The sequence below is a fragment of the Podarcis cretensis genome, assembly GCF_951804945.1.
Source record: "Podarcis cretensis genome assembly, chromosome: 4".
NCBI classification, from domain to species: domain Eukaryota; kingdom Metazoa; phylum Chordata; class Lepidosauria; order Squamata; family Lacertidae; genus Podarcis; species Podarcis cretensis.
In genome coordinates, this window is record NC_137173.1 from 20,404,290 (window position 1) to 20,426,296 (window position 22,007).

The 22,007-nt window shown below is 44.3% G+C and overlaps 1 protein-coding gene across 1 annotated transcript in view; it reads right to left on the reverse strand.

Annotated features, from left to right (window-relative positions):
• Positions 1–3,438: 3,438 nt before the first annotated feature.
• Positions 3,439–22,007, reverse strand: part of TMEM123 (transmembrane protein 123) — a 29,212-nt gene continuing 10,643 nt past the window's right edge. Inside the window, exons 2-5 of the mRNA XM_079974147.1 lie at positions 20,365–20,421; positions 14,191–14,400; positions 11,930–12,083; positions 3,439–7,420 (exon numbers count right to left, since the gene is read on the reverse strand). Of these exons, the coding sequence (XP_079830273.1) occupies positions 7,396–7,420; positions 11,930–12,083; positions 14,191–14,400; positions 20,365–20,421 (446 nt within the window). The 3' untranslated portion in view covers positions 3,439–7,395. The remainder of the gene's footprint in view (positions 7,421–11,929; positions 12,084–14,190; positions 14,401–20,364; positions 20,422–22,007) is intronic.

The following is a 22,007-nucleotide window of genomic DNA, read 5'->3' on the forward strand; positions in this document are numbered from 1 at the left end:
TACTGCATCAATTAAGCCCTCTTCCGTCTCCTGGGAAGATGTGAGAGATTTGTGTGTGAGATATATGAGAGATATATTTTAAGTCTTGCTGGATCAGAGTAAATGATCAGCTACTCCAATAATTGTGCTCTTGACAGTGGGCAGCCAGATGCCTATGGGAAGCCCACAAAGGGGACATGAGTCCAATAGCACTCCATGTGCAATTTGAGTGAAAAATTGGAACGGATCCAAAGGAATTTAAGTATAATGTCATGTATGCTACATTGGGCTCTTGCTCATACGTATAAACACTGGCATCGTTGTGTGTGATAGTTGCTGAGGCTTCTGGTGCAGGCTGGTCAAAACCTAAAGGACACGCGCCAAGTAGCTAGCAGTGCATAAGGACAACTTTGAAGGCAACAAATGATTCTAACTCTGAACTTTTTGCTGAACTTCTTAAAATGTTTCTTAAGCACCTAACATTGCTAGATCCTGTGGAAAATTTAAAAAAATTAAATGAGGTGCTGCATCAGGGTGTCGGAAACTAAATAATTCCGTGTTTGTTCTACTGCTACTGCTGCAGCTGCAGCTGCAGCTGCTTCCCCTTATCACACCCTATGCGGTTCCAGTTTAGAGCATGCTCAATGTGACAAATTGGTGTGTAGGGTGTGTGTGTTTGGAAACAGTAATTTGAAGTGTTTGGACACTCCTAGACTTGTTTTGGGAGCACCAGATGCATCTATATTGTCATCTTTTAGCTGCCTGCCATTATACTTGGTTGCAGCAGAGGGAGTTTGTTCTGCTACTATGAGACCAAATCTATTTGGTGGCTCCTCTCCCTTCACTATTTCCAGTCAAAAGAGGTTGTTACAACAACTTTTTAACTTTAACAGGTGTTGTGTGTATGTGTGTGTCCCTCTATGGTATCCTCAATTTTAAGCCTCAGAAAAAAACTTGTTGCCTTCGTCGTTCTTATTGGCTGTGTCAAAACGTAAGCAAACATACTTTTCTGCATACGTGGCAATAATATTTGCATCCCTATTAGCGTGATTGCATTAGAGCCACAGAGAAACTAAGAGGAATATATGCACCTACAGCCCATGTTGCATATTAACAGGGTGTGTGTTCTTAAACTGGTTCATCGCCTAGCAGAATCTACCCTAATGGAAGATGTATCTTTTTGCAAAGTCTTCATATTATACGACGATTTTGTGATGCTAGAAGCTTAAATATATTAAAAGGAAAAACTATTTTGATGTTTCTAAATACAACTTAAGTTTTGAGCTGCTTTTCATCCCAGGGTCTGCATTAGCTCATGGGAAGCATTTCAAATGCTTCATGCCACTGGTGGAAGAGATGGAAGTGGGTGAAGCAATGGATGTCGCTTTTACCTATACTCCAACCATGCAAATGTCAGTGGTTTCTCAACCTCCACCTTGCTCTGTGTAGACAGGTGAGATGCATCACATTCTAGCCAGACAAAAACATGTAAAAGGTGCAAAAGAGGGCAAAACATTTGCCGCTGCCCCTGCCCTGTGGTTCCACTTCCCTGATATATGCTGGCACTATAAACACACACACACAGCCTTTTAATTGAGATCATCAACAATTAAATGAATCACATTAGTTCAGTTTATTCAGCCATTCAGCTCCAAATCTTGAAGGCTTCTGTGTAACTCAGAGAGAGCAAGTGACAATCTGAGTAATAACATCACTATCTTGGAAAACTGCCCTAGATGAACTTGGTTTTCAGGTACTGCCTGTGCATTTGGTGATTATTCGTTCCTGGTTAATTTCTATCTAATATTCCATGTCTGATCTCAATGGAATATAATCTGTGTTTGTGTTTTCTTTGTGCAGTCTGCATTGCCTTTTCTCCATCAAGGACAGAATAAACACAAGAGCATGGGTTAGCAAACTAAGGCCTGGGGGCCGGATGCAGCCCAATCACTTTCTAAATCCGGTCCGCGGACAGTCCGGAAATCAGCATGTTTTTACATGTGTAGAATGTGTCCTTTTATTTAAAATGCATCTCTGGGTTATTTGTGGGGCCTGCCTGGTGTTTTTACATGAGTAGAATGTGTCCTTTTATTTAAAATGCATCTCTGGGTTATTTGTGGGGCATAAGAATTTGTTCATTCCCCCCCCCCAAAAAAAATATAGTCCGGCCCCCCACAAGGTCTGAGGGACAGTGGACCAGCCCCCTGTTGAAAAAGTTTGCTGGCTTCCACCCAGCAGACAGCTATGTCCAGCACCACCTAGTGGCTAAACTTTATGGCACTATCCATACAAGGGTCAAGTTTCCCCCACATGTGCAGGATTTAAAATATGCACATTTATAAACATGAATTTGCAACACTTCCCAGTCGCAGCCTTTTGAGTTTGAGCAGAATGTTGAGCATTTTGGCAGGGAACAGGCTGGAGTGGGAGGGAATGCAGGAATTAGAAGCCTCTTGGGTGTTTCAAGAGTTGGTATGTGGATATATAATCAGTGCTTGGATGAATTTAGTCCCTTATAGCTAGAATGCACAACATATTTAGCTATAGAAATGTTCATCGTAACTGGAACAAAGTGAATTTCCTTCCCACTCACACGGATGTTGAAAGCTTTGAAAATAAAACAAACCATTTCTGACAGCCCTGCTTGAGGAACTGCTGCAAAAACAGGAATGCTTAACTGCTGTGCAGGACTGAACCCCCTGTGACCTTTATATATAATTTTTTTGCAAAACAGTTTTGAACAGACCAAGGCAGACAAAAGGCAAAGATAAACACCAGTTTCCTAAGCAAAGGCTGAATGGCTGGGGAAGGTTTCAGAAAGTCAGCATCATAAAACCTCCTGTTTATGTTAAAGGGCAGGAAAGATTAGGCCACTAAGAAACCTCATCCTGAGTGATCATTTCTCAGCTGCTCTTTAATTCGTGTGAATAAGGGATGGACTGTAGCTCAGTGATGGTCGTGCTGTGCAATGAGGACCCAGATTCCACCACATTTGCAGACATCTTTGTAACACAGAGTTGGTCAGTCAACGCTTCTGGTGCCTGAAGTCAGCTCCCTGTAGAGCCCCTTGGGGATTCTGCCATCTTCCATTCTGTGGATAGGACCAAGCTGGCAAAGACGTCATGAAGTAGTAGTAGTAGTAGTAGTAGTAGTTTGGATTTGATATCCCACTTTATCACTACCTGAAGGAGTCTCAAACCGGCTAACAATCTCCTTTTCCCTTCCTCCCCCACAACAAACACTCTGTGAGGTGAGTGAGGCTGAGAGACTTCAAAGAAGTGTGACTGGCCCAAGGTCACCCAGCAGCTGCATGTGGAGGAGCGGGGAAGCGAACCCGATTCACCAGATTACGAGTCTACTGCTCTTAACCACTACACCACAGACAGGAATGCAAACATGCTGAGAAGGTAGGCTTGGGAGTAACCTCCAAGATCCCTTAAAGCACTCAGATTGCAAACGAAAGTTTTCATTAACCTTTATTTCTGTGAGTGAAGGGCAGCAGAAAAAAAATGAGATAAATCAAATATATACTGCAGGTAGGTGACAACAAGAAACCGTCAAATACAGGAACTGAGTATTTCTTACCAGCTGTTGCAAAATGTTGAATAAAGGCCCTCAAGTTTAATTGAATAAAGCAGTGGTTTTCAAACAGTGTGTCTCCCTTCCCTTCCCTTCCCTTCCCTCCCTCCTCAGATGCCCTCTTGAGTCTCTGCCTCCCAAAGGCTTGCACAGCTGTTTGTTGCATCAGCCCTGGCTACAAGCTCCCCAGGCAAATGGTGTCTCTAGGGCTGGCTAGGGGGTGCTTCCCAGGCTCCTGTGGGGCAGTGTGAGGAGGCACCTCTCTTTGGGGGGAGGGCAGCTCAGAGAGCAGGGGCGGTAGCTGTGGCAGCTCAGAGGACTCCCAAGGAGAGGGGAGAGGAGGCCGAGGGAACATTCCACAAGGGAGGGTGTTTGGAAAAGGGTGAGAGGCTGCCAGCTCTGCAGGCAAAGGGGGGGGGACATAATTGGGCTTCTAAGGCTCAGAGAGCATTTCTCCCGAGGGCAGATGCAGAAAGAATGTAGTTGGTCAAGGGAGCTGTGGACTCAAAAATATTGAAAACCTCTGGAATAAATCTGGCAACTGTTTGGTAGAAAAAAGAATGTTCATTACAATTACTCAGAACAATTTGCATCCTTGTCACATCAGGGGAAAAAATGGGGGGTTGGAGCATCATCTATCTAATTGTTTCATCTTTTTAAAAATAGATGGAAACCCAATCCCCAATCTTCTTGTTCAATGAACAGACTCCATCATTTTAACAGTAAGCACTCTTGCATATTAAATATTAAACTTTTTTTGAGGGAAAGGGGGGTGGGGAAGAAGATTACAAAAAAACTCCCAGAAGCCTGTTGACAAACAGATACCAGCTTCACACTGTACTTCCTGGATGTACTTCCTGGTTGCCAAGATTCTTCAGGAAGAAGCAATGTCCGTTGAACTGGTTTAAAACTGCTAAATAGAGCAAAGGGTTTTCTAAGTAACTCAAAGGCACTCCCACTTGCAATACTGAGATATGCTTCCTGGAGGGATATTTGTCAATCATGAATATCCATCCCTTAGCAGTGGTTGTTAGGAACATCCTATGGGTACATGGAGACTGGATGCATTCACAACAATCACCATTACACAATGCTTCTATATATAGTGCCAGCTGCTTCCCTTGGGAAGTGTTTGTTACAAAAATTCACAGACTCGCCCATGGTAAGTATAGCATTGCTCGACAGCCTTTAGCTATTAACCAGCCCCGTGATGCTTTATTCTGCTTCTTATATCTTGGAACATTGCAGTAGTTTCAATAATCTTCCTCCGAAGATGTGGTGAAAAACTAGTATGTTCTTTTCTGAGATGAAACAGATGCATTAATTGCCCCCCATCAACTTCAGGGAACTTTTGATATGCAATCAGAGACCATCAAAACAGTGGGCACATTAACAGCAAGCAAACAAACAAGTGCATTGGCTAATTACTCTCTGTGTTTGTTTGTTTTTAAAAAAGAGAGATTTCAAAACAACTTAGGTATGAACTCCACTGCAATCTGTACAGTCAAAAAGGTAAAGGGACCCCTGACCATTAGGTCCAGTCATGGCCGACTCTGGGGTTGCGGCGCTCATCTCGCTTTATTGGCCGAGGGAGCCGGTGTGCAGCTTCCGGGTCATGTGGCCAACATGACTAAGCCGCTTCTGGTGAACCAGAGCAGCGCACAGAAACGCTGTTTACCTTCCTGCTGGAGTGGTACCTATTTATCTACTTGCACTTCGACGTGCTTTCGAACTGCTAGGTTGGCAGGCGCAGGGACCGAGCAACGGGAGCTCACCCCGTCGCGGGGATTTGAACCACCGACCTTCTGATCGGCAAGTCCTAGGCTCTGTGGTTTAACCCACAGCGCCACCCGCGTCCCATAATCTGTAGTTACATCCATGCAAAAAGGGAGGGAAGTAGAAAAGGGCTTATGTGCACCTGATGTCGGAGTCATGAGGGCAAGAGAAAGTCTGCTGGCTACATTCAGGAGCTTGGGAGGAAGTTTTGTGTCCTAACTAGGAGGAGGAGATGTCCCCTCCCCCCCCACCACAACAAATGAAAGGAGTTTAAGCTTCCCTTCTCTCTGTGAACAGTGCATAATTTTTCTCAGCAGCAAGCAAGGCTGGAGACAGAGAACAGCTCTTTTTAGAGGGTTGAAATTACGTTGGTTTGCATGCCGTGCTGAGCCATAGTTTGTTACAAACGATGGCTTAATCGTCAATGTGCACAACATGGCTGGACATGTCATGCAAACTCAGATCGTGCTCTGATTGTTCCAAACACAACACGAGTGAAAAGCAAGAAATAAACCCAGAATAAATATTGGCTTTACCCCCTTCTGTTTCATGGCTCGTGGGCCACAGCTCAGTAGCACAGCATCTTACTTTGCACACAGAAAGTCCCAGGTCCAATGAGCAATAATCGCGCCTCAGATTAACCTCATTGGCTACGATACTGTCACTGCGCAAAACTAGAAGGTCCCAGGTCCAATGACCGGCATCTGCAGGAAGAGCTGGGAATGTCCCCTGTCGAAACTCTGGGGAGCCAGAGCTTAAGGCACCGCAGGTCTGAAACAGCTTCCTATGAAGCAGTCCTTGTTTGCGCAACACAAGCCATACTATGGCTTATTTATGGTAGCTGCTGGGGTCTGCGATGAAGCCACGGTTTAAAACAAACTGTGGCTTAGCGTGACAATGCAAACTAGTTCCTTGGAACAGGAATTACAGCTCATGGACAAGCCTGCACTCCCCTCTTTTGCATCTGGTAAATGTTACGCTATGAAATAAAAAAAAAAAGAACAGAGGCAAGAGCAGGAAAAGAAATATATATCAAAACAGTGATTCGTCCGTTAACAAACATCCCCAGAATGTATTCGAGTTTAAATAATTCCCAGTGGAAGCTTTCTTACGAATCTGCCTTTCTTCTCAACGACATTTAACAGACACAAGCCTGAATTCAAGCAATGAACTAGTCAAGGAACTGTATATATCAGGCAGGCAGGGAACATGTATTCCACTGTCCCACACAGCCAATTCATATGACACACTGTACTGAATCTGATAAGATTTCACCACACACGGAACCAGCGGAGCAATTATTCTGGTCTTAGCTTTTGTGGTGAGAGGTTGCGCTGAAAATTAACTGGAATTATATACCTCCAACTCAGCAGGGACTAGCACACAGACGATGCATCATTATAAAAAACACACACACAAGGTAAACGAAAGAAAGCAAACAATTCTCCTGCCCGAATGAAAAAACCCTTTCACGCACCCTTGTATATGCTAAAAGTAGAAAAATATTTTCCTCAAAAATTCAAGGCACATGCAACGTCAGATCACTAACAAAAATACTTTTCTCCCTGCCCAAACAATCTCATTCCACAAATTGAAGAAGAGCAACGTGAAAAAGGTTGCTTTTGGATTCACCTGCCATCTTGAAAACAGAAGCTTGGTTTATTTGCTGAACAGAAGGACAACGTAACTTTAAGAGTGGTAGACATAAGCATGTTCACAGCATTGTGTTCTGTTGTGGAGCCCACATCCCCTGATTTTCAGTGTGTAATGGCTAAGAAGTCGCAACTTTTAACTAAGCTCATGTCTTCAGTCCCCAAGTAGGGACCAATTGTGTAGACGGTCCTCAGAACTCTTCAGTGAAGGCACTTTGAAATATCCAGCATCCTTGCGGAATCTGGGTCCCCCATAATTTTACAGAAAGGTACACCCCCCCAAAAAAAGCAATTAAGCACCCAGTGTAGGCTCTGGACAGTTTAAGACTTGTTTTCCATAGGGGGAAGAGATTGCTTCTAAAAGCAGGAACAAGAGTGGGGTTTCATCTTTGTCTTCTGAGCAAAGGCTTTAAATTATGGCATCATGTTCGTCACTGGAAAAAAGAAGACAACATTAAGTATTAAATTTACACTGATCACTCCATATATTGTGTGTAGCAGACCTTCTTATTATATGGCTTACTTGTGGTGTTCTGGCTTTTGTTTTTCATTTTTTTATTTTGTAAAAAAATATTTTTTATTTTTTTCAATTTTTCAAACAAACATCCAATACAAATATCCCATTTGGCTTCCCTCCCCCGACTTTCGTGGTTCCTTCGGTTGTCATTTTCTTCCTGCATCTTTTCAATAGTCCAATTTTCATTTATTCTCTCACTATTTCTTAGTCAATCGTTTTAACTATGAGTTTTTAGATGATCCAGCTAATGACTTTGTACATAATAATTTTCCAAACAGTTTACACAATCCCCCCGTTCTTTATTAAAAGTTGTTCCTTCCTGTTTTCTGATTCTTCCAGTGAGTTTCTGACATTTCAGAATAGTCCATTAGTTACATCTGCTACTCTTCATTGGTTGGAATGTTTTCCATTGTTTTTAACTGGTTTCAGTGCAAGTTGCTTACACTGTGACTAAAAATGTCATAAATAGACTCAAGTTACCTAGGGTATCTGTGACATCTAAGCAGTAAAGTTTTTTTATGACAGTCTTTCTCAATGCAGTGCTCGCCAGATGTTTCAGCCTAGAACACCCATCAGCCTCAGCGGATGTAGTTGTAGTCCAAAACATCTGGAGGGAACCCCCTTGGGGAAGGCCACCTTATGGGTTCGAGCCACAGCCCATGGGGAGTGACCACTGTTCAGCAGTGTGCACTGTACAGTTGGACCCAAGCCTTATTCTCTAGCATTTTCACTTAAAAAGATCCAGTAGCAGGGAATCCCAGAGGTTTCCCATTAGATTGACTAATTATGTGATCTGGTATAAGGCAGCTGCTCATGTTTCTCAAGCCAAGACAGCTAGAGATAACGCTGCACTGTGAAGTGAAAAAGCAGGAAGTCACTGACCGATCAACGATGCTCAAGCTTGTAGGAAGGGAAGAGACTACCAGCAGAGATTGAACCCAATTCATGGGTTCCCTCTCTTACAAAATTGGGTGGGGAAGGGGAGAGCAGCAAAATAGGCCCCCTGTGACACAGTACTGTGTGCAGCCTTGTTGATGGTGCCCCACCAAGGTCTCCCTGGTTGGTGCCAACCCATGACAGGGCCTTTTTAGTGGTAGCTCCCTGCCTGTGGAATGTGCTCCCTAGCAAGGTGAGTCTGCCTTCATCATTATTAACCTTCAGGAGGAATTTGAATTCCAGTTTACCCAGGCATTTGGCAGCAGAAAAACACTGTCCCTGGCAAGTGGATGGAATAATGTTTATAATTTCCTTTAGAACAGCAGTTCTCAACCTGTGGGTCCTCAGATGTTGTTGAACTACAACTTGCATCATCCCTGAGCTCTGGCCATGCTAGCTAGGGGTGATGGGAGTTGTAGTTCAACAACATCTGGGGACCCACACGTTGAGAAAGGCTGCTTTAGAATGTTTTTGCTTTGTTTTCTTTTTCGATTGTTTGTCTATTTGATGCCCTGGGCTCCTTAGAGAGGAAGGGCGTGATATAAATTCAATCAATCAATCAATCAATCAATCAATCAATCCATACATACATACTGTCATGCGTGGTTCTTCCCTCTGTCCACATACCCTCCCCAATCTTTCATAACTGGCATTTTCCTACTTAATATGGAGGCAGAAGTAGCGGACACATGAGGGATTTTAAAGCATTACTTTTAAAAAATGGAGAGGGGGTATGACGGAGCCAGCTACGTTAACACGGAAAACATGTCAAGGATATATACATGCGCAAGCGTGTCAGAAAGATCTTGCACACACGTGTACAAATGTGCATGAATGCACGGGCAAAACACAGCTTAATAACTACAGCACATCAAAGTGAAGTGCTAGGAAACCTCTGGATGGTTGAGATTAGATGGACCCCCCCCCCCCCGACCACTGAAGGATAAGCCAGCCTTGGGCTGAGCATTCCCTGAATAAATGGGAGTCTGGAACTGCAAATAAACAAATGCAAAGATAAAACAGGCTGAGCTCGCTGAGAAGGAATGGCAGTGTCTGGCATGCCAATGCTTCTTCCTTTGTCCTAAAGATAGTTGACTTTGGAGCAAAGGTCTCATCCTCCTTCCAGAAGAACGAGGAGGAGGTGCGCCCGGGACATGGCTTTGCACATTTTGAAGCAAGTGGAATAACACACCTAGGCATCTAAAGGTGTGGGCAATTGTCGGCCCTCCAGATGTTGCTGAACTTCCCATCATCCCCGGCAGTATACCTGAAGGAGCGTCTCCACCCCCATCGTTCTGCCCGGACACTAAGGTCCAGCGCCGAGGGCCTTCTGGCAGTTCCCCCATTACAAGAAGCAAAGCTACAGGGAACCAGGCAGAGGGCCTTCTCGGTAGTGGCGCCCGCCCTGTGGAACGCCCTTCCAGCAGATGTCAAAGAGATAAACAACTACCTGACATTTAGAAGACATCTGAAGGGAAGTTTTTAATGTGTGACATTTTAATGTATTTTTCATCTTTGTTGGAAGCCGCCTAGAGTGGCTGGGGAAACCCAGCCAGATGGGTGGGGTACAAATAAATTATTATTATTATTATTATTACTACTACTACTACTATTATTATGTTCGTTAAGGCTGATGTGAGTTGTAGTTCAGAAACACCTGGGCATAAGATGAACTTGTTGGTCCATCTAGTATGTTACAGATCAGGCTTCCTCAAACTCAGCCCTCCTGATGTTTTTGGCCTACAACTCCCATGATCCCTAGCTAGCAAGACCAGTGGTCAGGGATGATGGGAATTGTGGTCTCAAAACATCTGGAGGGCTAAGTTTGAGGAAGCCTGTCATAGATGACCCTTGGGTCCCTTCCAACTCTTATCATTCTATGGTATCCTGTTCTCAGTGGCCAACCAGATGTATGGGGCAAACCTGCCAACAGGACACGAGTGCAGAAGTACTCTTTTGTGTGGTTTCCAGCAAACTGGTATTCAGAAGTATGCAGCCTCTGACCAGAGAGGCTGAGTATAGCCACCATGCCATTATTATTATTATTATTATTATTATTATTATTATTATTATGTTACCCTGGCCATTCTGGGCGGCTTCCAACAAAATATCAAAAACACCATGAAGCATCAATCCTTTAAAACATCCCTGAACAGGTCAAATAGTTGCCTATCTCATTGAAATCTGATGGCAGAGTGTTCCTACAGGGTGGGTGCCACTACCGAGAAGACCCTCGGAGCTGGACCTCAGTGTCTGGGCTGAACGATGGGGGTGAAGACGCTCCATCAGGCATACTGGGCCGAGGCCGTTTAGGGCTTTAAAGGTCAGCACCAACACTTTGAATTGTGCTCGGAAACATACTGGAAGCCAGTGCAGATCCTTTAGGACCTGTGTTATATGGTCCCGGAGGCTGCTCCAAGTCTGGCCTCCAAGAACTTATGCAAGAAATCTGGAGGGCCGAAAGTTCCCCACATTCAATCTAAAGAGCTCACCAACACACTGCTAAATGTTCAGAGTCCAACAGCACTGCTGAGTTTGGCTTTGCTCAAGGGCTAACGCAAGAAGCGATTCTGCACCAAGACGGGACTACGTGCACATTCGTAAGGTGGGGTTTTTTTATGAACAGCAGGGAGGGACGGAAGTTTATCGCTGATAAGCAGCAGAAGCTAAGAGGGCAGCAAGGTGGCTGAGGGAGTTCAAAAGAGGGGATGTCACAGAGAGCCTGGCCTCTCCCAATGCCGAGAAAAATCAAAGGAAGCCATCAAACGAAATGAAACGAAGCAAGCAAGCAAACAAACAAACAAAAAAGGGGCTTTCATGGTTAGACAGGAGCATAAAACAATGTGGCGTTCGTGCTGGTCTTGCCTAGAACAGGGAGACAAAAACTGCAGCATGGATGAAAACACAGGCAGGCATTTGGGTCACTAGAGAACTTGTTCCTGCGCTGCATTAAACGTGTGAAGATTGTGAGCCCAGTCCAAGGAGACACCAGGAGGGTGGATCTGCAAAATGACATTTTGGGGGCCCAGGAGTTCTGCAAAAATGTCGCAGGAGGATACTAGCACAGCACTGCCAGGGCACACACAATGGGCTGTGTTCAACTAACTACAATTCAGAGTAGACCCACGGACCTTAATGGACCTTAAGTCCTACCCATTAACTCCAGTGGGTCTACTCTGAGTAGGAGCAGCGCCGAATACCACACCTTATGCTTTGGATGCTCACTGGAGCCACACAGGCTATGAATGCAGAGTGTTGCCTTTCACTGTGCCAGACAATTTAGATCCATTTAGATCCGTTCATGGGCAATGACTCCCCAAGGTTTCATACATGGAGCTGCCAGGAATCGAATCTGAGACCTCTTAGGTTTGTTTTGTTGGAACTTATTAGTCACAAAAAAGTGAACTCAAAGCGATTTACAATGCAATACAAAAATTAAAACCAACATAATCTAGGTCAGCAAAGAAACACTCCACTGACTTCTACATACATGGTTCGGTACTGGACGCCCCGTTTCGCGTGGTACGTCCTGCATCCGATGTAGCCAACCGCAAGAAGTCCCAATGTCAAGACGATGCCGCCGATGAAGCTGCCTGCGCTGAACCCCGAGGATGAGACTTGAGCCGCTGCACCTTTGGGAGTGACTGAAAGAAGACACATAACCAGCCGACATGCTTATTATACGAGGCGCATTCCCCAAAGTTTTATGCCCCAGAATGCTGGGCGATAGTCATGGCACCAGGGCACTACTTCACACCGTCATGGCTTCCCCCAAAGGATTCTGGGAAGTGTAGTTTGTGAAGCATGCTGGGAGTTGTTAGGGAGACCCCTTACATAGCAACAATTCCCATAATTCCCTGTGAAGAGATGGTTTGTTGAACTATTCTGGGAATCTCAACCAAAATACCCTCCTTTTAAGAGATAGTCCTGCCCTTTGGAGCAACGGAGAACAAGCCTTTGTCCTCTTCGGTGTGATGGTCTTTCAGGTTTTTGGAGGGTGCTAGCATGTCCCCCACTCCACCCTGGTCCTCATCTTCTCAGTCTAAATATGCTGCTCCTTCAACCCCCCTCATAAAGTAAAGGTAAAGGGACCCCTGACAGTTCATAGAATCATAGAGTTGGAAGAGACCACAAGGGCCATCGAGTCCAACCCCCTGCCAAGCAGGAAACACCATCAGAGCACTCCTGACATATGGTTGTCAAGCCTCTGCTTAAAGACCTCCAAAGAAGGAGACTCCACCACACTCCTTGGCAGCAAATTCCACTGTCGAACAGATCTTACTGTCAGGAAGTTCTTCCTAATGTTTAGGTGGAATCTAAGTCCAGTCGTAGACGACTCTGGGGTTGCGGTGCTCATCTCGCTTTACTGGCCAAGGGAGCCGGCGTTTGTCCACAGACAGCTTCCAGGTCATGTGGCCAGCATGACTAAGCCGCTTCTGGCGAACCAGGGCAGCGCATGGAAATGCCGTTTACCTTCCCGCCAGAGTGGTACCTATTTATCTACTTGCACTTTGATGGGCTTTCAAACTGCTGGGTTGGCAGGAGCTGGGGCCGAACAATGGGAGCTCACCCTGTCGCAGGGATTCGAACTGCCGACCTTCTGATCGTCAAGCCCTAGGCTCTGTGGTTTAGACCACAGCGCCACCCGCGTCCCTTGAACCCCCCTCATAAGACCACATTTATATAGCATCTTCACTGCCTTCCTATAAGCCTGTTCAGATTTGCCTATATCATTCTTAAAGTGTGGCATCCAGAACCAATTACAGTACCCATGACAATGTCTGACCAGCGCAGAATGAAGTCTATCGGTTCGCATGACTTCTTTTACTGCAGTCAAATCACACCGCTGACTGGCTACAGTACCAAGAGCTTTATGACATGTCTTCACCCCTGCTTTTAATCTCGTCTTTATCTTTTTTCCACCTCCCTTTTTCTGAGGGGCTTAAAACGGATGAGGTCCTCAGAAGACGGCCCGAATGAACCTTCGTACCTTATTTATCACAACCAACTCTCAACTTGGCCCTGCGTACCTGAAAGAGCGTCTCCACCCACATTGTTCAACCTGGACCCCGAGGTCCAGCTCCGAGGGCCTTCTGGCGGTTCCCTCACGGCAAGAAGTGAAGTTACAGGGAACCAGGCAGAAGGCCTTCTCGGTAGTGACACTCACCCTGGGGCCATCAGATGTCAAGGAAATCTGACTTTTAGAAGACATCTGAAGGCAGCCCTGTTTAGGGAAGTTTTTAATGTTTGATGTTTTATCGTGTTTTTATATATGCTGGAAGCCACTCAGAGCGGCTGGGGTAACCCAGTCAGGTGGGCGGAGTACACATAATAAAAATATTACAGTGGTGCCTCGCAAGACGAAAAGAATCCGTTCCGCGAGTCTCTTCGTCTTGCGGTTTTTTCGTCTTGCGAAGCAAGCCCATTAGCGGCTTAGTGCTATTAGCGGCTTAGCGGATCAGCTGATAAGTGGCATAGCGGCTTAGAAAAGGGGGGGGGGGAACCCGCAGGAACTCGCAATACATTTTCGTCTTGTGAAGCAAGCCCATAGGAAATTCGTTTTGCGAAACACCTCCAAAACGGAAAACCCTTTCGTCTAGCAGGTTTTCCGTCTTGCGAGGCATTCGTCTAGCGGGGCACCACTGTACTATTATGATGGAACAATTCCATGGAGGATAAGTCTACTGAGGGCAACTAGTTTTCAGGATCTTTTCCTTTCCTACTGGACCGTAGCTGCAGATCAACACATACCTGTCACAGAAGCAGAAGGCAAAGTAGCCTTGGAAGTCGCTGTGGTCACACTAGGAGACACAGGTTTCACTGTGGTGGGCTTTGCGCTTGTTTTATTTTCAGGGTGGGCACTGGTGCTTATGTTGGTGCCGACTGTGGTGGCAGGAGCAGTCGGGGTCGTTGCGTTTGTCACATTGTGGGCAGGAGTGGTAGTGTTCGGTTTAAGAACACCTGCGGACATGGCAAAACAGTAGGTTTTTTTTTCTTTTTTCTAAGTTTTTATTATTATTATTATTAAATTTTAGTAGTACAGAAAAAGAAATGACCCTATCAGTGCAAAGACATACAAAAATAAGGCTATTTACATATACATAAATCCTTCCCACCCCCTTATCTTCCCACCACCACTCCCTTTGACCCCCCCACAACATCTCGACTTCCTTATCTTACACCTTCAATACTATCATAGCAATTCTTAAATTTTAAACTCATTATCACATTCCTAATTAATAATTTCTACTTTACTCCTTTAATCTAGGCATATCAACATAGTCTTTCTTGAATGTGTTTGTCCATGTATTCTTCGAAACACTGCCATTCTAGTCTGAGTTTTTGGTTTGTCTGTCTTCTTATGTATGCAGGTAGCTTTGCCATTTCTATAAATTGACTTAATTTGTATAGCCAGTCTTCTCTTGTGGGTATTACTTCGCTCTTCTATTTACTGGCATATAGTATTCTGACAGTGACTGTAGCATGTAAGAAAATTCATTTCTTTTTCTGCGGTATGTCTTTTCCCAATAAGCCTAATAAATATGCCTCTGGTTTCTTTTGTAAGTACAGTGGTACCTTGGGTTACAGATGCTTCAGGTTACAGACTCCGCTAACCCAGAAATAGTACCTCAGGTTAAGAACTTTGCTTCAGGATGAGAACAGAAATCACGTGGCGGCAGCACGGCAGTCCCCATTAGCTAAAGTGGTACCTCAGGTTAAGAACAGTTTCAGGTTAAGAACGGACCTCCAGAATGAATTAAGTTCTTAACCCGAGGTACCACTGTATGTTTTTAGCATTTTTTTGAGTTCTTCATGAATCATATCCCAGTAGGTCTTGGTTTTTTCACAGTTCCACCAGATATGGAACAATGTTCCTTCGATTTTTCCACATTTCCAGCATAAATTAGACAAATTATGGCAAAACAGTAGTTTTATGACTACCCAGTAGCCAATGTTAAAAAGAGACTGCATGGGACTCGATTTAAGCAATAATTCATTTTTTTTTTTAATTCTGCAGGAATTTATTATTATTTATTCAATTTGTCTACTGCTCTACAGGGGGGCCAACTTGAATAAAATATTGGGGGGATCGGAGCTGCAAAACTGGTCACATGACGCGATGCACGCACACCATTTGAATACAGAACAATTGTGCTGGCTGGAGCTGATGGGATCCAATAGACTGATCCAGCATAATACTCATGTTGTGTATTCAGAGACTGCACTCCACATTTTCACGATGACCTTCCCCAATCTCACCCCCCACGGCGTTTTGCATATCAAACTGTTGATTACCACTTAGCAAGGACTCAATGAAGATAAAGCATCAGATGTCAACCAGAACTTGTGAAACGGCATTCCGTTCCTTCTTTTAACCTTGGAGAGCCAAGCTGAGCCTTTGGGAAGGAGACCCACAAACACCTCCCCCATCCCTCTCCGCTGCAGCTGAATTTTCATCAACGGGAAGAAGATGGATTGCATCAATGCTTCGAGAGCAGGGAATCAAATTCACACCAAGTATGCATTCCTTAGTGATGTGTTTTGAATAGCAGGTAGAAAATAGCACAGCAGCTTGAACAAAGGTATGCGCTGCCTGATACACTAAAAAGAAGCCTTGGTGAATGTTGATTGATTCCTGGTAATTATCCACATTTTGGGAGGATACTGAGAAAATTCAGTGGATTCTCAGGAATTTCCAAGTATCTTTTGCCGACCCTCAAATTTCTTTATTTTTGCTATTATTTACATCAGAGGTGGGGAACCTCAGACCTGGAACTCAAGGCTCTATCTGACACTTAGGGCTAGCCTAATGAAAAACAAAACAAAACATTTTTTGCCCCCCTGGCGTCTGACCACTGGGGTTGTTCAGGGCTCATGTGCTAACAACACAAATACTGAATTAGATTTTAATTGTTTTGGTTAAGTTTTCTGTCAAGATGGCTACTGTTTGTATGTTCGTTGCTATATTTCAGATAATGTACCTTTAAATTTCCTGTAATTCTATATGATTCACTGCACCTGTTGAGAGCCATTATAATGCCACTCGGGTTTTGCCAACAGCATCAGCTTACTACACTTTTTAGTGATAGCTGATCCATGGCCATTTTATGCACCTTTGGGGACTATTAATTTGGTATGTATTTATTATTGGTTGGTTAACACGCAGGCCTGCCATTTCTTTCACTGGGCTGTGTTTGACTGTAAAGGTTTTCATTTCATATTATTGCTAGGTGATAAAGATTTATCACTAAAACAGTTCATTATCCTGGAAGAACTGTACTGTCTGCTGCTGTGCAAAGAGAATCCTATTGCGACGTTTGGAGCACCCATCATCTCACATTTGTAGAATATTGACTGTGGAAAGGTATTCTGCCTCCATTTCAGTGATCTCTGACAGTGACTTACCACTCCTACCATTCCTGTTCATGGAACGTTTATTTGATTCTTATTCGTTTGTGACTCCATGAACATATTATATGTCTTCTGTTTGTGAATTTTGAAACAGTATAGCGTTATAAAAATACTGTCAGTATCTTATTAGCCGATGTGTTGCTTGTTGTTGTTCTTCAGTGTGTTCGGTTTTGCAACACAGGGCACTTTCTTTGGTGCCTAACAACACAAGCCTGAACAAATTATTGCATGCCAAGCCGAGTTCAGTACAGTGGTACCTCTGGTTAAGAATTTAATTTGTTCTGGAGGTCTGTTCTTAACCTGAAGCACCACTTTAGCTAATGGGGCCTCCCGCCGCTGCACAATTTCTCTTCTCATCCTGAAGCAAAGTTCTTAACCTGAGGTACTATTTCTGGGTTAGCGGAGTCTGTAACCTGAAGCGCCTGTAACCCGAGCTACCACTGTAGCCATGTTTTTTTTTTTTTTATAATAATTTTTATTAATTTTCCACACAGATAATAAACAACAATATAACACAATATAACTTCATACTCATCGGTTCATAACCTTTTTTCTTTGACTTCCCCATACCTCCCCATCTCTGCATCCTTGTTTAATAATTCTTTAGCAACCCTTAAGTCCATTGTCTTAATTCCTTTTCGTAAATATTTCTTAAGTTTTTTTGTTTACTGCTGCAATTCTTTACTTCTTACCCCCTGACATCTTAACATTCCTCAATTTTACAATTATTTTAGCCATGTTTTAGTGAGGGGGAAAGGCCTGTTTTCAAGCGAGAAGCTAACAGGCCTGTTGCAGAAACTGCTCTGAGGCATTTTGCAGAAAACCTTTAAAAAGGAAGTACTTCAGCACACTGCAAGCTGAGGTTTCTGAAGTGAAACTGCACACATCCTCAAACAAGTCTCATCCCATCCATCTCTCGCGTTGTACAAGAGTGCGTTTGATGACCCCCCCCCCATGCAAAAGACAGTGTTAATTAAGGCTTGCTAGCCATCGGGCTTTTTCACTGATGTACTCACCTTGCAGCAATTAGGAGGGGCGCTCCTTTGCAAAGCATGCGTGAAATATAGGAACACATCAGACACATGGGGCAGACATGGAAAGCAAAGCCCTCCAGAAAAAAAGGATGGCCTTCACTAAACATCGAAATGTGCTCTCTTTTGGGGGGGTCAATACGTGCTTTATTTCACGCAGCACTTTCAATGCTTGTGTTAAACCCGCAACGAGTCACACTGCTTAGTCAATACAACGGGTCAATGTAGATGCTTGAAGGTCCTCAAATAGGTGTGAGAACATTTCACAGATAGGCTCATCGATGCTCTCCACCTATCACAGGGAATGTTTGTGTTTGTGCATAGGGAAGGAAGTGGAACCACAGTTTCTGCCCCTCCCTCACTACTTTTATTTATTTTATTTATGTCCCAGCTTTTCTCCAAAGAGCACAAAGGTGGTATACATTGTTCTCCCCCTTGATCAGTTAACCCCCCAAACAACCCTGTGAGGTCAGTTAGGCTGAGAGGAACTGACTGGCCGAAAGTCGTCCAATGGCTGAATGGGGATTTGAACCTGGGTCTCCCAGGTCCTAGTCTGACATCTGAACCACTACACCACACTGGGTCTCCAAAACAGATGTGTTTGAACCCAACCCTCCATCTGGAGACCTGAACACCCAGCACTGTGATGGGAAGGCCTCTGTGATCTGCCTTGAGTCTGGTGAATTTGTCCATTAAGCCCTCGTGACACATTCAGAGCAACTCGTAAAAGAGCCTGAGCATGTACAGAGTGCTTGTGTGTAGGCTCTGTTTGGGAATTTGCAGAGTCAAGCATCCCCAGTTGCACAGAGGTTCCTTCACAGGTTAAGGCTGCCTCTTGGTTCCCTCTTGGAACATGTGCAAAGTTCTGAGATAAAAATATCAACATTTAGCACGCGCGCACACACACACAGCCTTGAGGAATGGGGCTGTGGGTAAAATTAAGCTCAATACTTTTCAATTGCCAAGCTCGTTTTGCAAATACAATGCCTGAACCTCAATCACATAATAAAACATCAAGGTTTACAAAAGCAGCAAAATTAATCCAAACCGGACTTAAGCAACAACACTGAAGACAAAAGTAGCATCAGAGCATTCAAAAAGGAGGGAGGACAAATAATAGAATATAGAAAAGAAAGCATTTCACAAATAAAAGGCAACTTTTGCTTTTTGCCAGTGAAAGGCACAGGAACGATGACTTGCGCCACATCTTGCCTTAACTCGCACATGGCAACATGCCCGCAGCTGTGGTTTCTCCGAAGCAGGTACTTAATCTATGATGAAACATTCAAAAGCTGGGTTATGAGTTGGGGGGTTCCCTCCCCCCTTTTCGTTTTTTTGGCCCCCAGTACCTTTGTTCTAGGTCCAAACACAGAAACGGGAGATAGATTTTTGGAACCAACAACTCCAAAATAAACGTTTCTCAAAAGTCAGCAGAATATTTAAAAACGAACCAACCAATCAAGCCTAGAACTTTAGATCAGGGTCATGGATTTGAGTCCCCCACTGGGAGAAATTTTCCTGCATTACAGGGGGTTGATGATCCTCATAGTTCACTTCTAACTCTATGATTCATGGGGGTGGGGTGAGAAAGAAAATAACTTTTAAAAAGTTCTTTTGAATAACAATAAGGTCGTTAGAGTGCCATGTGTGGATTTCATTGGGTGCTGGGCACATAGGGAACTCAAGTTATTCTTAACTTGTATGTATTTGGGCTTTAGATACAGGAATGCATATAATTAGATTGTTTTCAATGTTCTTAATGTTTATATTTCTAATTGCATTATTTTATTATGCTTTTGGTTTGCTGCCTTGGGATCCTTTGGAAGGCAGGATAGGATAGGATAGGATAGGATAGGATAGGATAGGATAGGATAAATAAATAAATAAATAAATACAGCTTAAAATACAACTGCCACTCCAGAATATAACAACACACCATTATTTCAGGCATGCACTTTAAACCATCATGGCTTCCTCCAAAGGATTCTGGGAGATGTAGTTTGTGAGGGGCGCTGAGAGATGTTAAGAGACCCTCCTCCGCCGAGCTGCAATTCCCAGAGTGGTTTAATGATCAATCTCAGAGGAAACTCTGGAAATTGTAGCCCTGTGAGCCAGATATCTGCATCCCAAGGCTCCTGCCATAGGGTTGCTCCCTAAATGGAATAGCTTGCAATGGTGCTTTATTGGAATTGCAACCTTAAGACTCTCAGCCAAATAATAATAATAATAAATCTGACCTGCCCAATGTGTGAAAAGTATATCAGTCATTCCTGAGCAGCAACTCCAACAAGGATGTCCTTGACATCTTCAACACAATCCTTTCCCAATGCCAGTTATGCAATTTCTCAGAACACAGAGGCAACCCCCCTGCCACAAGCCGTTTGGATAAGCAAATCATTTGCCTTGGATTTGGGGGCCACATATGCAAGTGCTTTCATCTTAGTAAAGCAGAAGGGGCAAAAAAGATTAAGTAGAGACCTACTTGTTATTGAACTTGAATGGGGAGCTGCGGAGGTCACGTTCGGTCCTGCAGCAGTCACTGAAACAAACACACATAACATAGTGATAAATACATTTGCATTATTTTACCCTTCAATGCCCCATGACTGAGAGGTGGGCAGAACCCATCCACCTATCAAAGTTGCCTGCCAGAGGTGGGGCAAGCTAGGATTCAAAGTGTTGGTGCTGACCTTTAAAGCCCTAAATGGCCTCGGCCCAGTATACCTGAAGGAGTGTCTCCACCCCCATCGTTCTGCCCAGACACCGAGGTCCCGCTCTGAGGGCCTTCTGGCGGTTCCCTCACATGCAATAATGTATTGGCTAGGGAGCATGACTGGCTTGCACATTATCACTGGAAGAGGCACTAATCCCACTTGCTCATGTTGGACCATTTAGTCTCCACCCCCATCGTTCAGCGCCGAGGGACTTCTGGCGGTTCCCTCACTGTGAGAAGTGAGGTTACAGGGAACCAGGCAGAGGGCCTTCTCAGTAGTGGTGCCAGCCCTCCCATCAGATGTCAAGGAAATAAACAACTATCTGACTTTTAGAAGGCATCTGAAGGCAGCCCTGTTTAGGGAAGTTCTTAATGGTTCATGTTTTATCGTGTTTTTGATATTTTGTTGGGAGCTGTTGGGTAAGGGCCAGCCTGTCTCTCTGGTCTGCGTGCCGCTCCTGAAATCCATCATTCTTCTTCCACGATGAGATTCTGTGACTCATGTCCAGAGAACACTGAGCACACGTTAGCAGAGAAACAACATCAGCAGAAGCCAGGCCTGAGGTGTGAGCACTAAGCTAGTTTATTTACATATACAAATCAGAACAAAGGAAAACATGGCTCCTCTCCTTGCTCTTGGAGGGAAGAAGGAAACAAAAGCAATACAGAACGGAACTTCCGTTCACAAGACTCCGACAATCAGTGCTGGATTGTAAAACACAGACATGTAATTAAAACAATCCCACACGTCTGCACAACGGGGGAATGGAATGCCAACAGGAGCCACCCAGAGTGGCTGGGGAAGTCTGGCCAGATTTTTTTTTTGGGGGGGGGATAAGTAATAAAATTTTATCATCATCATCATCATCAGATCTAGGTTGCCAGCTGTATCCACATCCTTGGCCCTGATCTTGCTCAACCCCATGCTAAACACAAGAATCTTGCAACTACAAGTACTATGGTGAAAGGCTCTTAAAGCTTGGGATATTCACAACAATTTCCAGGAGCTTGGATTTGGCAACGTTAACACTATGAACCGAACCGGTCCGAAAAAACATCTTTATGCCTCCAGCCTAGGTCTTAACGCTCTGAGATTTTGTACATACACTAAAGCAGAATGTCCACTGTGTCATATGGAATGTCTTGTGACAGTTAAGTTATCGTGTGATGGGATCTGTCTTGCCCATGAAGAGGAGTTTCTTTGGAAATGTATGCTCGATGACTATCCTGTTTGATGGGCCTTTCACCAGAGCAATGCAATCTTATACACACTTAAGATCTCACTGACCCTGGTGGGATCTATCTGGGGCTACGTTGAGTGTGGCCCAGTTCAGACATCACATCATTTATCATCCTTTATCGGAAAAAGCCTTGCGTCTTCGTGCTTTCTCCCCATTAACCACGGGGCCCAC